The sequence below is a fragment of the Agrilus planipennis genome, unplaced genomic scaffold, assembly GCF_000699045.2.
Source record: "Agrilus planipennis isolate EAB-ADULT unplaced genomic scaffold, Apla_2.0 scaffold206, whole genome shotgun sequence".
Classification (NCBI taxonomy): domain Eukaryota; kingdom Metazoa; phylum Arthropoda; class Insecta; order Coleoptera; family Buprestidae; genus Agrilus; species Agrilus planipennis.
Window position 1 is genome coordinate 312003 of NW_020438979.1, and position 16908 is coordinate 328910.

General features: G+C 33.1%; 1 protein-coding gene across 1 annotated transcript in view; it reads left to right on the forward strand.

Annotated features, from left to right (window-relative positions):
* The window catches only part of LOC108740404 (ATP-binding cassette sub-family G member 4), a 22047-nt gene extending 5145 nt beyond the window's left edge, over positions 1 to 16902 (forward strand). The window contains exons 2-10 of the mRNA XM_018474709.2: positions 8343 to 8460; positions 8552 to 8741; positions 8942 to 9087; positions 13611 to 13734; positions 13880 to 13994; positions 15419 to 15874; positions 15961 to 16061; positions 16172 to 16327; positions 16392 to 16902. Coding sequence (XP_018330211.1) covers positions 8343 to 8460; positions 8552 to 8741; positions 8942 to 9087; positions 13611 to 13734; positions 13880 to 13994; positions 15419 to 15874; positions 15961 to 16061; positions 16172 to 16327; positions 16392 to 16802 — 1817 coding nt within the window. The 3' untranslated portion in view covers positions 16803 to 16902. The remainder of the gene's footprint in view (positions 1 to 8342; positions 8461 to 8551; positions 8742 to 8941; positions 9088 to 13610; positions 13735 to 13879; positions 13995 to 15418; positions 15875 to 15960; positions 16062 to 16171; positions 16328 to 16391) is intronic.
* The last annotated feature ends 6 nt before the right edge of the window (positions 16903 to 16908 follow it).

Here is a 16908-nt window from a genome sequence, read left to right on the forward strand (position 1 = left end):
CTCCAAAATTTTTTAGACGGTAAAACCTTCACCTCAAATGAGGAGGTCAAAAACCTCCTCGATCAGTTTTTTGCCAGCAAAGACCAAAAATTTTATGAGCGTGGAATTATGCTACAACCAGAAAGATGGCAAAAGGTATAGGACCAGAACGGTCGATATATAATTTAATAAAGTATTTGTTTATTATACGAAAACTGTCTTTCATTTCCACAAAAAAAAACGAAATGACTTTCCGAACAACCCTATATTTATAATATAATCATAGACGTTGTAAAAGCAAAAAGAACTTTTGTAACTCTTCTTACGATAAAAATGAATAAATGCTGGGTATTATAGATGACGTGAGCGGTTTTTAAATTAATTTTCTACCTACGTAGGTTAGTATAGGTAATAGCATATTAAAGAGTTGTAACAGCGTATAAACGATTATGAATTCCGGTATTTTTTGTTATTTTCCTCTCCCATTCAAAGAAGATTTGACTGGTTAGAGGTGGCATAGAAATATTTCCACTAAAAAACATCTAAAAGTCCGTAATAGAGGAATATTGTCAAAAAATTCCACAAACTTCAACAGACAATACTTAAAATGAATTGATAATAAAGCGCTTTTAAATGTACCTGTAATTAACGAATTTAATAGAAAATTAAGCGTTGTTCTCGAACATTCTTAATTTTCTAAACGATAAAACAACAGGGATATAGGATTTAAAAATTTCCACTGCTTAAACAATTTCAAAACAACCTAAAATACTTAACGATAATTGTCAATTACAGAAATTTAATTACGTAGGTATGTACCTACAAACTGGTATTTTCTAAAACTATAATATTGTAGTAAAACTTCCTTGTTGCAAAACGCGACGATAACTTGGTGAAAGCAACAACTGAATTACGTATAACGATCGAGCATTTTAACATAAAGTATGACTCCTCAATTTGGTATGGGTTATTTAAGATTTTTCTCGGTGACAATAAATACTGGTTTTTTAATGTGGAAGTATCACTTTCACTTTTTCGAGTCGTACCTGTTCAGATCCGAAACAAACAACAGGAAGTACTTTGTTTTAGTACCTGCGTTATTCATTCAATGTTTTCAACAGAACAACGAAAACTTTCTGAAATTTAACTGCCAAGGTTAATAGTTCATTTCACTTTTACGAGCTCCATATCTCAAAAGGAGAAAGAAAACGTTAATTAAAAAAAGTAACTGAAATTTGACGTAAAAGTTAATTATGAATGTGACTAGGGTTGCCACCTGTACTTTATTATAAACTATTGTACTCTATTTCGACTGTGCGTACGTTATACTTTACAAGACACATAAAGTACGCAAAAATACTTTATTTAAGGCTTTAAGTAAACATCGTAATTTTGTAAGCGATTATTCGAAATTCAGAGTATTTTTACATAAATAATATTGCACAGAAAAATGGCAAGCCATATTTACGGAACAACCTGATTTCCCAAATCTGTTCAAAGTAGTGTCACTTTCGCTGTCCGTTCCGGCCACTTCAGCATTTACAGAAAGAGTATTCCCTGTTATGAACGCAAAGTGGCGGGATGACAGGAATAAAGCTTCATTAAAACTAATTAAAAATGAACTTTTAGTTTAAAAATATGTTTTTAAAAACTAAAATAAAATACTTTATTTTTATGCTGAGTACTTTTTTTTTAACCTTTTAGTCGAGAAATACTTTATGTAAAGCTTGAAAAATGGCAACCCTAAATGTGACCCTACACATCATCATCATCCATCCTACTGGTTGGACACGCACCTCCACTCTTTCATATCCTGAGCTAAACTTCGCATTTCCCTAAAACTAGAACAGCCCACATCCTTAACTATTTGCGAAGAGTAATCTAATCTAAGTCTACCTCTACCCCTCCTAACTCCCATTTCTGCCTCTAATATGTCTCTGATTAGACCTTCATGTCTAAGAACGTGTCCTACCAACCTATCTCTCCTATTTCTTCCAAAGAGTCCTCTGTTCTGCTTCATTTCTGTAATATCTCTTCATTTCTAACCTTCTCTATCCACGGTATCCTCATCATTCTCCTCTAACACCAGATTTTCGAACGCTTCTAACCTTTTCTTTTCCGCAGCTCCCACCGTCCATGTTTACACCTTTAACAATCCTGACTTATCTGACTTCCTAGATACCTAAAATCAGTCACTTCTTCTAATTTTTCATCTCCTATCTTTATATTCGTTCTTTCTCTACTTTTTCTTATCTGGATCTCAATGACATTGGGTCTTGGCTACGAAAATACCCATTCAGTTGTTTCGTGTTGTCTTATACCATCATTCCAATTAATCAATTCTAAAAACATCCTTTAGTTAAGGTTCAATCAGCTTACGTCAGTTCATGATTCTGTGAACGTAATCGAAGAATGTTTTGATTTGATTGCTTAGGTCCGTAAGGTTTCTTATAGAAAAAGACAACACGAACGAAGTGAACGTAAAAAATTAAATCTTATACCACTATAAAATTTTCCTTTATCAGCTGTGTAAACTGGTAATTTTCGCTGATTAGTCGGACGTTTTACGACCGTTTCCATTCAACGTTTTCTTTTTCAAATATTGCTAACGATTGCAAATAATTCGTTATACAAACAGTTACTGCGTAAAATAACGATTCTGGTTAAGGAAATAATTAATGCAAGTAGAATTATATCTCCGGTTGTACTCTTTATCAGCAATGCTATATGCTTAGTAACTAATCACTTTCAAGGTTTCCACTTTTTATATTATTCTTACATCTCGGTTTTATACTGCTAGTCAAAACAGCAATTTTTATTTACTTATCACTTATGAAATTGACTTTCACATTATTTTCGTACAAATTTTATCGGGGCTAGTGAAGCAAACATCATGATGGTCTAAATACTCCATACCTTCTTAATTGAATCCTTTTTAAATTTAATTCCGTTCGGAACCGTTAGTTTTAGGCAAACCATAAACAAATAAAACGAAAATCAAAAAATTATTATCTATAAAAGTTGGAAAACAAAAGCCAAAAAATACGAAGGTAAAAAGGTAAATATTATTCTAAATTTAGAAAATATTATTTTAGTTGACATAGATGAATACTATTGTTTATAGATTGTAAGTTTTATAAACAGAAACATTAGATTTACATTTAGTTAGATTTTAGTAAAGAATAATAAACAGTCAATATAATCAATCATAAAAACAAAAAACGACTTAGTAATGAGCACCTTACAAATTATGTTTTTCTGTAAAAAATTTCGTTACGTTTCATCAAGCTTTTGGCGATTCTTTTAAAAGTTATAAGCTTTGAAAGTTCGTATACTTTAGGTATCAAAAACATGAATACCGATTTTGATCTAAAAAATGATAACAGTTGGAGTTTGTTATATTATATTAGTGACCGTCCGCTTCAGAATTGTACAAAAGAATAAAGTAAATTGAAAAATTGTGCATTCTTTTAATGGAACATAGACAACATATATACAATAAACGCAAATTAATTAATTATAGTGGTTTAATTTACTACACACTACACCACTCAAAACTGCTTTAAGTAATGTTTCACGGGCTCCTTGAGACTTAGGGATTTTCCAAGTCAGCAAGGAGGTAAAACAACGTCTTGTCTTGCTAAGAAAGGCAAGACAGAAAGTTAGCAAATACGACAAGAACTCTTGCTTTATATATCAAACAACAGAATTTATAGCATACTCCTGGTTAATTAATTATTTTATTACTCAATGATCAATAGTCAGTTTTTTTGTTACATAATATAGTCGCTTTTTTTTAACGATTGAAACCTATTAAAAATTGACGAAAAGCATATACCTTAGTCATTTAATATTTTTTAGCTTAATTCGTGCACAATTCATTATTAACTGATAGAAACCATATAACAAAATTTGCCTGGTACATGTGATATGTTGAATTTAATGTAATTTACTTAAAAATTATTTGTGAGTAATTCTGCAATCAGGTTCCAAAGCAACATTTTTTTTAATTAGACTTTGTTTATTACTTTTTTTAATAATGTTATATTATGTATACGCAGAAGATATTGAACATCGTCAAATTACTTACTTAGATCATTGTAATGTATCTACATGATAATTATGTCTAATAACTGTCAATACATATCTACTTGAAGCATTTTAGCTTTAGAATGAAACGCATGTTTCGACGTGTATGATATCGAACACCAATTAATGTATTAATTTTTTCAGTCGATATAAACAATTTCTTTTTAAAAAAATATCTATGAATCACGTGTTAAGGTAATAACTTTATGTTATTACTCTAAAAATCACGTATTTTTTTTAAACACTGCAAAGTCATGTAACAATTAGGCATCGACATTTTTTAGATAAAAATTTAATAATACCTTTCGTAGGAACTGACGACGTTTTTAATAATATGTAGTTATTTAGTAAAAAAAAACTTACATAATGCAATGCAAATGTGGCATTTATGCCATTCATCTAAAAACCCATACGCCATTAAAAGTCTGATGTAAAGAACATCTACAGAGACAGCTTCATGTCATACAAGCAGAAGGACAACGACCAATAAAAATCCCTTTCTAGGATTATACGGCTTAAGGAGAAAACCGGAAATTTATAAGAATTATTTGCTGTAATAACGTAAAAACATTTCTGAAACAAGAAAAACCACAAATATGAACATAAATGTTAAATTCACGGATTTTTGTTGTTATTTTTTTTTATCTAGAGATATAGATACTTCTTTTAAATTTTTTTATGTGAAGAGAAACGCCATAAAAAAAATTTCTCAGTAATAATTAGGAGAAAAGTTTGTATTATTTGACATAAATAAGATTTTGAATCGATACCATGGACCATTCGACGTATCAACACGGAAAGTTACATAACCCATTACAAAAAGAGATTGCCATCAATATTAAGCTAAAAATAGACTATAGTGCATCCTTCAAGGATAGGAGTCAATTAAAATTTTAATCCGTTTTTTATAATGTCACTAATCTGAAACATTATTAACAGAGACAGATGTACATTAACGCATTATACTTCAAAAAAAATTAAAATATACGATATTACAAAAACGAAACAAAATGTAATTAATAAATAAATGTTGAATGTTTACAACATTTTTAACTTCGTAATGCGAATAAATTGCATGTACTAGTAATACAAATACTAACAACTAAAATATAACTGACCTAGACCGTGAGTGACCGATCACTATTTATCTATTTACATATTATATTATTGTATATACATATACATACTAGCTATTCAAAACTGTCAATAACTATTACCACACAAACTGTTTACATACATGCCTGAATACAGATACACATTAGTAGTAAAATTAGCACGTTGAAACGTACTTGGATAGTTTTTTAATTAAGGAACAAGCAGGACTACAGGCGCCCCAAAATAGAGAGTCCTAACATGGGCAAGCAAAAAAATTCTAAAATACTATCTATATATTAGTAAATCTAAAGAAATTAGATACAGTATACTTGATAAAAAAATTCATAATTTCACCAACCCTAATGTAAGCTACTTCTTTCGGACGGACGTCAGATAGTCGCAATCTTGGAATTCTCCTGTTAAATATCCCTTTCTAAAAACAAGATTATTAAAATTTATCTCCATTAGTGGCATTTTCCTTTTATTGTTATTAATCAAAAGGCTCCAATTATTTTAGAAAATACTGTGTTCTGCCTGCGACGCGCTGATGAGATCCAAAAAGATCGAAATCGCGATCCGCGTCTGGCAGTTTCGACAGAATACACACCACTTCGAATTATTTTATTCGATTAAGCTAACGTGCCTATCACGTTGAGGTTGGTTACGCCGGGATTCGTTTTCAGCAAGTAGATATTCACACAAGTGGACCTTGTTGGAGCAAACGTAATCCTAAAATGTAGCATCGTGCTACAGATGGCGTTTACTGCGCCATTTGTAGTATCTTCTAAAACGTACTGTTAAGACAGCAGGTAAAAGTTGGTCTGTGTTCTGTTGGAGCTGCCTGCGACGCGCTGATGAGATCCAAAAAGATCGAAATCGCGATCCGCGTCTGGCAGTTTCGACAGAATACAGACCACTTCGAATTATTTTATTGCTTTAATTATTGTTTAATTTAAATAACATTTATTGTCATTGTACCCTAAAAAGGGGCAAAACGTCATAAGCAATTGTGACTGACCAAAAGCTCGATGTGAACTGAATCGATATTCCATACGACCACAGTGAAGTAAGGAGGTAGCTACTGGGTATGCTGGAATATTTTGAAAACCGATGCGTACAATTTACCAAAACTTTGAGTGTAGATTTGTATTAATGTAAGGTTAGTTATGGGCGAAAACAATTTATGTACCAACACGTGGAATGAGCGCTAAGGGACGTCAAAATTTGGAAAAGTTTTGATGGTTTCTGCGTAGAAAGTGAGTGAAATCAATGCAAAAATCATTAGATACAATGGCTAATGAGAATGGAAACTATGTTTCCATGTCATTCACTCAATAGGGGCGCAAATAATTCACTTCAACAAATTTTCTCAAAAGGTTTAGATGAAAATCCATGAACCTTTCAATATTTAAACTCATTGTTTATACCGATGAGAGGCATTTACCTATATGACATTATGAAGATCATTTAGTAAGAAATAAGCAAAAAATTTAATTTTATTTATAGCCAATGAAGTTAGTAAATAGTTATTAAGTTGTGTATGATCAGTGTATAATAATTTTTAATCGTGAAAATATTTATTCAATGTATGGCATTGGATTATTTCGGGCTTATTTAGAATGTCTTTTGTTCAAATCGGATTGTCCAGATTTTGTGGCAAGTCATCTTCATTTTCAAGCATTTCAATGTCAATAATTGTATTCACATTGAAATTTTTGCTGACTATTATGCTGACACTTCTGTGATTTCCTCGAATCACTTAAATGCTGTGGTAGTAAAGTATTCCAAAAATAATCTTTCACTCTGTTCTGCCTTCATTTGGTCCATCTCATCTTTCTTACCCCAAACACCAGACACTCGTCCCCAGGATTCTTAAAAGAGAGACTAAAGGGAAAATTTCCTAAAGTATGCACATTTCTATCACATTAATAAATGCTTCACCAATTGCCCAACGAGTTAACTATTTCGATTACAATTAATGTTGGTAATGCTTTCGTAAAAGGTTCTGATTGTTCAGTATTGTGATTTCTCGTCTTAAATGTTACGTAACATTTTAAATTATCTGCTCAAGATGAAGAAACACCAAAAAAGCGTCAGCTCAGGTAAACCACATCCGACTATAACTTTCTCCGTTATTTGACAGACAGCATAGCGTTGCTAAACTACTATAAAAAATTGTGTAAATAATCTCATAACAACTCTTCACAGTTGCGGCTGTTTTTTTAAATAAAATTCACACCTTGCAGGCTTAAAACTACTCCAACTGATTGTGTTTACATTATTTAATACATGTAATAGAAAAGGTAAACATAATAATTGATAATAATTACAATTCTAACGAACGATAAGTTCGCGTTTGTTAGCAAGAAAAACCGCTGCATAATATTAGCAATAGAATTGTGCACAAATTTGCAATTAAAAAGGTGAATCATTGAATTATTTATTTTATCAATAAGTAATTTACTATTCTGATCATGGAACAGACCACACCAACGTGTGCATCAGAGAGAAATAAAATTAAATTTATTATGAAATGAATGGTCTAAATCTTAGAAAAATTCTTATTCATTTATTCCTAGATTTCTTAATACCACTTTTCCATAATAAGTGAAGCCACGCACTTGTTAATGGTGTTGTAAAATATAAAGGTGGTTATTAAAAATTCAATAAATTATAAAATAAGCATAGTAATGGTTGAGCTGAATGTTTTTGCATGACGAAGTACAATTTTTACTGTTTTAAATGAAAACGGAACGGAGGAAGTTCATATTTTAATGTTAAACGAAAAATCAAACGACACAATTGCAACAAATTCGAATATTAGCGGTAAAAATTCCGTAACTACTGGTTTTTAACCTTATCCTGTTAATTTAATGTATTATTTTTGTTAAAATCTTCCTACGTTAAACTCTGTAAACAAACTGTAGGAATATATTTGTTTATTCAACAATTTTTATGTAAAATAATGACTTTAATAACAATGTTAAATTACAAACCAAAACAAAGCATCCAAAACTTTTTAAACAACATCTGTATTGATGTAGCTGCAATTTAAAATGTAATTAATGTGAAACATAATCATTACTTGCACGCCCCTTGTTCTCTTAGGATTTAATGATTTAATATCCTCAAAACAATATTAACACTACAGTTAAACCTATCTTATCTTTTTCTCGTAGGATTCAAACATATTTTGAATTCAATATCGGGGAAATTCAGATCTGGGGAGTTCACCGCCATTTTGGGACCCAGCGGAGCCGGGAAATCCACTTTACTAAATGTACTAGCCGGATATGTGTAAGCTAATCATTTTTAAATTTTATTTATTGAACTAGATGTTACTCAAATTTATTCTTCCATGAAATTGTGTTATTAATTATTATTGCAGTCGTCATGGCATATCAGGCACAATCAAAATCAATGACAAGCCAAGAGAAATGAAAATATTTAACAAATTATCCGCTTATATTATGCAAGAAGATCTTTTGCAACCGAAGCTTTCTGTCTTCGAGGCTATGATGGTAGCGGCAAATTTGAAACTGGGACCAAAAGTAACCAAAAAAGAAAAAGAAAACATCGTAAGTATACAAACTATCTTAAAGTTTGTTCTACTCTTAAACAGTTTATTTAATGTCTTCGGTATTTCGTTTGCAAATACGCAAAAACAAAACACAAAAATTTTGTTTCATGGCGAAATCGTCGTCATGATTGTTACTATTCGTACATTGCACTTCCTTACTAAAGTCATGGTCGATATAAATAATTCAATTATTTTCAGGTTCGTGAGGTACTCGACGTCCTTGGCTTGAAAGGATGTACAGACACAAGAACTGAAAGACTGTCAGGGGGGCAAAAGAAGAGGGTATCGGTGGCCTTAGAACTGGTTAACAATCCCCCTGTAATATTTTTAGACGAGCCGACCACGTAAGTGACTTTTTATTTCGATTTTAAGTGACTGATGAAGCGTTTTGTTTTGTTTCGGAAACAATTTAAACAAAAGTTAGTCATAATGATATCTTTTTTGTTTCGTGATACAAAGGCTTGTATTTTGTTTTTTGTTTAACATTCAAATTTAAAACAAAATCACCGAAAAGAACAGTCACAAGGACTTTAGCAGAGCGTGAAATTGAACAAAAACTATCACGTACAGCACACAAAACTGCTTAATGTAAAAAACAAAGCAGTATTGTATTCAAATGTTTTCAAGTAACCTTCTTGCTTAGCTTAACCCGACGCAGAATTTGACTGAGAACAAAACAATCGCTTTTCAAAAAGTTTCCAGAATAAACCGTGCCAATGACGAAATAGAATACAGGGTGGAAGGTGATAACAGGTGAAAGCAATTTAAGTTTGACATAACTTTGACTATTCCATTGCTATAAAGAAAAATAGGATGATTTTTTTTTAAATAATAAATACCTGTTTGGTATCTTTTTAAGTAAATTCTAAACTATTTGGTTGTTGACATAAACTTGAGATTACGCTATCGCCTGTTTATCAAATTAATTTAGAGTGTAAGATTATCGGGTGATTGAGGACTTGGAGTTACGAAATTGTTGTATCTCCTTCTGTCTACGAGGGTGGATTGATAAGTTTCCGGCCTAACCAAGAGATGACGCCACTAGGCCTACCTTGAGGTGACATTCTATAGTACCATCCTTGGATAGCTTGTAGCTATAGTTTCAGCCCGATCTCCTTGCTAGTGTAGGTTTGACAGCACGCTGAACAAGACGCCTCTGTGGTTTTCGTAAAAATGGAAAAGCAGGAAAATCGTGCTGTCATCAAATACTTTTATTTGAAGGGGTTAACGCCGAAGGAAATTAAAAAAGAGATGGACTCAACACTGGGGACATCCTCCCCGTCATATTCAACCGTTAAGCAGTGGGTTTCCGAGTTTAAAAAGGGTCGTGTGAGCACCTCCGATGGGCCTCGCTCAGGACGCCCCGTTGAGGTCACAACTCCAGATATGATCGAAAAAATTCATCAAATAGTGCTGGGAGACCGCAGATTGAAAGTGCGTGAGATAGCTGAGACCTGTAAGATGTCATATGAACGTGTGCAACATATTTTGCACCAACATTTGCATATGGAAAAGCTCTGTGCAAGATGGGTGCCGCGTTTGCTAACAGTCGACCAAAAATTGATTCGAAAAAACATTTCTACCGCAAATTTGTCATTGTATAAGCGTAATCCAAGCGAATTTTTGCGTCGATTCGTAACCGTTGACGAAACGTGGGTCCACCACTACACTCCTGAAACCAAAGAACAGTCTAAACAGTGGATTGGACCAGGGGAACCAACTCCAAAGAAGGCAAAAACAATTTTTTCGGCGAACAAGGTTATGGCTACTGTTTTTTGGGATGCAAGAGGTATTATATACATTGATTACCTTGCAAAGGGTAATACTATCACTGGTCAATACTACGCAGACTTATTGCAACGTTTGAGCCACGAGGTGAAAATTAAACGACCTCATCTGGCGAAGAAAAAAATCTTGTTTCATCACGATAACGCACCAGCGCACACGTCAATCGTTGCGACGGCTAAAATCAACGATCTAAAGTTTGAATTGATGCCGCACCCTCCTTACTCTCCAGACCTAGCCCCGAGTGACTATTTTCTGTTCCCTAATCTCAAAAAATGGCTTGGCGGTAAGAGATTTGCGGACAATGAAGAAGTAATCGAAGCTGTAAATGGTTATTTTGAGGAGCTTGACGAATCAGTCTATAGAGATGGCATTAATAGACTGGAACACCGCTATGAGAAATGTATCAGCCTTAGAGGAGATTATGTTGAGAAATAAAAAAAAAAATTTTTTAAAAACCTTGTTTTTCTTGGTCAGGCCGGAAACTTATCAATCCACCCTCGTATTAAGACGTTAAAAAATAATTACTTATGATTTCCGAGGCTGGAAATTCAAAGCTACTGTCACGGTTACCATTCACATAATGACCCCCCTGACAAAGCACTTGTTACATGAATGTCTTCTTGGTTGTCAGATACGTGAATTTTCCACATTATGTTACAATGTCTTTGTCTGATGACTAAACAACGAATGAGTTTTTGTACCTATCAAAGTTTAATGGACATTTTGTGAAGCAAATGGCTTTTTAAGTGGCCTATAAATGATAGAAGTAACAATTCTATATCATCATCGTGCGTTTCCTTCTAATGAGACACACGTTAGATTTTTATTAGTTCATAAAAAAAAACATTTATGTAATATATAATAATAGCAAACCTCTTTGAAAAACAAAAAAATTAAGATGCATTAAAAAGTAATAAAAACGCTAATTATTTGAAACGGGGTATTACGTACAGAAAAATAGCGAATAATTGCAAATTGTCTCGTTAATATTACCTAGGAGTTAAGAGGTCAAAAGTCTAGTATCGGATGATACTGAAAATCGTTCGAACAAAGAAAACGAACCAGTTAATTAAATTCGGATATTAAGTACCTATCATTAGTGGTTATTAGTTTTGAAATAACGTTACAGTTTTAACAGAAAAGAAAATAGGCGGAAATAACCGGAGTGTCTCTGTTTTGTGTGTATATTTTACTGCGCAAAATTTAATTAACATCTTGATAGCCACCGTAGCTTAAAAAAAAACTACTACATGACACATGATAAATAAGACAAGTTTTATGTATTTATTGGTAGGAACAGCGGATGCAGATTGACAAATCTCTACTCGGAAAACCAGACGTGGCAATTTTAATAATAAATTGCATCTTATTAGTAGCGAAGAATAAATCGACAAAAACTAGCACTAGTACAATCAGCCTTGACAGCGTATACACCTATACCTAGAAACCTTAAGTCATGTATAGTTGGTACGATCAGAATTGACAAAGTCTCCAATAAATTATTTGTGAGAGCGCACGTATGTATCTTCTTTCTTGTTTCCACTTGGGGCTGTAGTCATTTACTGCGTTTTGAACACCCCTAGTTAAGTTAGGAAATGCTTCAAAGACAAAGGGAAAAGAGATAACCGAATAATAGTAGGCGGTGCAGCGGTTAAAGGTTTGCTTAGGTATGCAAAAGATCAGGGTTGGCTTTATAACTGTCTGGTTGGAATTATATCTTTGAACAAACGTCTTGCCTTTCCTAAATTCCAGAGAATATTAAACTTGCTGGCAAATTTTGCTTGTCTGCATCTCTTTCTATTACCAGGGGCGGCCTTTGGGGGTGACCAACAGGGCAACCGCCCGGGGCGTTGCTCTTGCAGGGGCCTCGCACACTCGCGCAACAATCTAATTAGAAAAATATTAGGTAGTAATAGTACGTACTACTAATGTTTATTTGAATTTCTTAATAGTCTTAAAAGAAGCCGCAAATTTGCTATCTTTGTCTTTATCATTTTGAATCACTGTTAATTTTTCAAGTATCATCATTAAAATTAATTCCACAAAGACGAGGGCCTCGCAAAAATTTTCCCGCCCGGAACCTTCCAATGACTAAGGCCGCCCCTGTCTATTACACATCAATTGGTGTAATGTTATTCCTTTTTCTTTATTAGTGTCCGCTGCAATTCCTACCTGGCATCTCTTTCTTATATGTACATTGTTCCTTACAACGTCTGCCGTGAGCAAAAATAGGCGTTCTGTGTAGTTAGTATATTGAAAGAAGAAAGTAAATGCAACCGTTTTATTTCAGTCTATATCAATGTTATACGTTCCAAGTATACACCCCAAATTTTAACAAATAAAATATTCCATCCCCACTTCAGCCATCGTTCTGCAATACTACCTTACAAAAATCTATCATTAAAAGTAGAAAATCATACGGCGCTTCTAAGAATAAATAATAATCCAAAAGATAAATAGTGTTCATCATCTTTTTTCACTAATAACAAAAACAAAATGGAGATAATGCGTTCCAAAATTTAAAATAAATTAGTTTATTCGCATATGCCAGCAAATAAAAGAGAAACTTAGACCCCTTTTATTTCAACTTGTATCCCACACTGTCTAATTCCCACCAGTAGTAGTAACGCTGGTGGACTGGCAATCCTTCTGGACCATGTCGGAGAATAGGGCGGAAGATCCTCTTCAGTTTCATTTTAAGAGTGGTGGGAATAGGGGAGTGGTATTTAGACGGAGAAAGATTAGAAATTCACATCTATAAATTCCTTCATCCTCCTTCAACTAATACTTACACTTATTCCTTTCCTTCCCTACTCTAATTTGTATCCATATCTTTTTCCCCATTCAAATACCGTGTCATAAACCTCCCTGCTAAAGCTCCCACATCAAGGTTTTTGTTAGTATGTACCTAAATTTTAATTAATAGGAAGGAGATACAAAAAACATACTATTAAGAGTATTTTTCTTTCGAAACGTTTGACGATGATGATGGTGTACGTAATTAACAAAAATAATTAAATAAGGAGGTACCATTTACCGTCTGTATATAACACAAAACAAAATTATCTATTCTTTTCAGGGGTTTGGACAGTGTGGCTATTAAGCAATGCATCAATGTACTTAAAACACTTACAAATCAAGGTAGAACGATTATTTGTACAATCCATCAACCACCTGCTTCAATTTTTGAACAGTTTGATCAGGTAAGATGTTTTTCTCTCATATTCATATGTATCTCCTAATTCAATGTACCTTTTCTTTGACAAATATTACCTGCTACTAAACATCGTACCTATAGCACAAATGACAACTAAAAAGATATACGTATCATGGTATTTTTATTTGCAGGTTTATTTTTTGGCAGACGGACTTTGTGCATATAACGGTCCTGCAAACAAATTGGTTGATTTCTTATCATCGATTGATATTTCTTGCCCAACCACGTACAATCCTGCCGATCACCGTAAGTTTTCGATCATAATTACCTTTTTAACTTTAAGTTTTTGTATTTAGTTTCCATACATCCTGTAGCCAAATATTATTGAAGAATATTATAATTCCTAAGGTCGTCCGCTCTAGTTACCATTTGTACCACAGTGTAGGTGGGTGGGAAAAACGCCACCTACCAGCATCAGCTGATGAGAGCGAAACGCGATAAAGTTTAATATACTTAACTAATTGATTTCTATTGTTGTTTTTGATAATAATTACTTAATACGAAGGTTCCAAACAGGTATTCGTAGCCTCGAGTTTCTTCAATAACGATATCAAATATAATTTGATAAATCCACTAATATTAATTAATTAAATATCCGTGTAACGACCTGTTGTTTTACGGTTATTTTATTGTTTATTAATCAAAAATCGTTAATTTACTTTTCACAAAATTAAGAGGGATAACTAAACATAAATTAACAGCGTAGATTACGTAATGTACCATCCTGTATGATTAATATATGAATAATATTTTAGATAGCACATAATTACATAATTAGTCGCTACTTTTAATTTTATATCAGCCATCTAATGAATCACTAAAAAACATATTATTAATCGTAAGCTCGATAAATGCCTAATGATGTCACGTATTAATTAGGGGTGCTTACAGAATTTCGGGTTACAATGGAGCTAATTGTAGAAAGAAACTATAATTACTTACCTAGCAAAATAATAAAAATTAATTACTCATATATTTAAAAACATGCTGAGGGGAGTAATTTTAACTTTGTTCGGTGTTCGCTCCCCTGAGCTTCTAAATTAAACATGTATTTTACGAGAGGCGACAGAGCATTGGTGAGTAAAGCCAAAATTCTCGGGTTCGATTCCCGGCGATTATGTGAAACAGCAACAAATTTTTTCCTCATTAATCTGAGGTAATTTATAGTGGAAGAAAATTAAAATGAATTTTCACATTAATATTTGATATTAACCCCTATTAAATGTCAAAGTGTTTCATATTTATGTATTTTAATTTCTTTCGTTGTTTTGAATACATTATTATGAATTAAAATTTAATGAAATAATTGGTAAATTGATAATTGTTGGACATGCACGATATACTCAATCATCCTATACACTGATGACCCCTACATTAAAGGTTGCACATATCCGGTTTGGTGCTTCAATCGTCCGAAGAAAGAGGACTTTGCGGTAATAAAACATGACCGAATACTGCAATAATTATAAAAATTATTATGATTATTAGACCTTGCCGCAGTTTGCAATAAATAGCTGTAGGTACACAGGTCAATTAATAGCAACAATTAAATTATCTTGTGACATCACGTCAAATACTTCCAATTTCTTTTTCGTTGTATGAAATTTTTAAGTCGCAGAAACTCTTGTCTTTCTTAATTTTATATTAATTATTTTGCAATGTTCTTTTAGTAATTGAACTGATTCACATGGATAGTGATATCACACTGATGTTATCTACTGCTACTGAAAATGGAAAGAGACACCTTCGACTCTGTAATACTGATAACACAAGTGGATACTCCATAATTAAAAAAAAAGAAACTGCTCAGATTGCTTTGGACACCAGTTACGCCGTTTATAAAGAAACTACAGAGCCAATAACGATTGAAAAAGCACACATTGAATTCCCTACGTCCTTTTTTGCCCAGTTTTGGATCCTTTTGAAGAGGATGATGCTGATCAGAAGCAGAAGTCATACAGCTTTAAAGGTTCAACTGGTACATCATATTTTATCGGGTCTATTGGTAGGAAGCATCTTTTACAAAGTTGGACAAAATGGTTCTTTAGCTATTTCTAATTTCTTCTTTTGCCTGTGCGAAATCGTTTTCTTCATGTATACCCACACTATGACGTCCGTTTTAATGTGTAAGTGAGCATTTCGTTAAACAAAACGTTCTAGTAATACTAAACACTGACTAGATTCAACATCAGACTTTTTTGTTTTTTTTTAGTTCCAACCGAAGTACAAATTGTAAAACGAGAATATTTTAACAGATGGTACTCCCTAAAAGCATATTACGCTGCTGTTATAATTAGGAATTTACCTTTGGTGGTAAGTGAAAATGAAAAATTATATTGGCCCTTACGGCTACTATTAAATTAACGATTTTATGGTGTTTATTTTTATAGTTAGTTACATATATGTAATCATTTTAATTACAGATAATTCTGGGCTCTGTATACATAGCAATAACATACGCAATGAGTCAGCAACCCACGGATTTTAGAAGTATTACTCTTTCGTCTCTGGTTTTGCTGCTAGTAGCAGTAAATTCAGAAGCATTTGGTTTGGCTATTGGGGCCATGTTTAATATCATGGTACTACATTGCAAATCTCTTTATTGAAACGTTCTTTATTAAACAATTTTCTTTTTATTACTAGAACGGATCAGCAGTGGCACCGTCTTCCCTAGCCCCCCTTCTATTCTTCTCAATTTATGGAATGGGCTATGGGACCAAACTGGAAACCTTCATGCAATATTTGATAGGTACGAGTTATTTAAGGTACGGCGTTGTTGGGATGTGCTCTTCCCTTTTGGAATTTAGAGATCCTCTACCCTGTGATGAAGAAATATATTGTCACTACAGGGACCCAAAAATCCTTCTTAGGGATATGGGCGTCTTAGGACACACTTATTCCAATCAGGTCCTTGCTTTAGTGATATTCCTTTTCATTCACTATTTAATCGGTTTCTTGGCTTTATGGTACAGACTCAAGTCTGACTTAAAATCGACGGTAGCTGTCTACATAACGAAATTGTTTCAACTCAAACGCTCACTTTGTGGGAGATAGTATTCAGCAATGGCTTGACTGAGTTTGTATATATAAATATAGTGAGCTGAACAGAGTATTTTTAATAATTAATAATTTCCTTTAAGTCTGTAATTATATTGTCCTT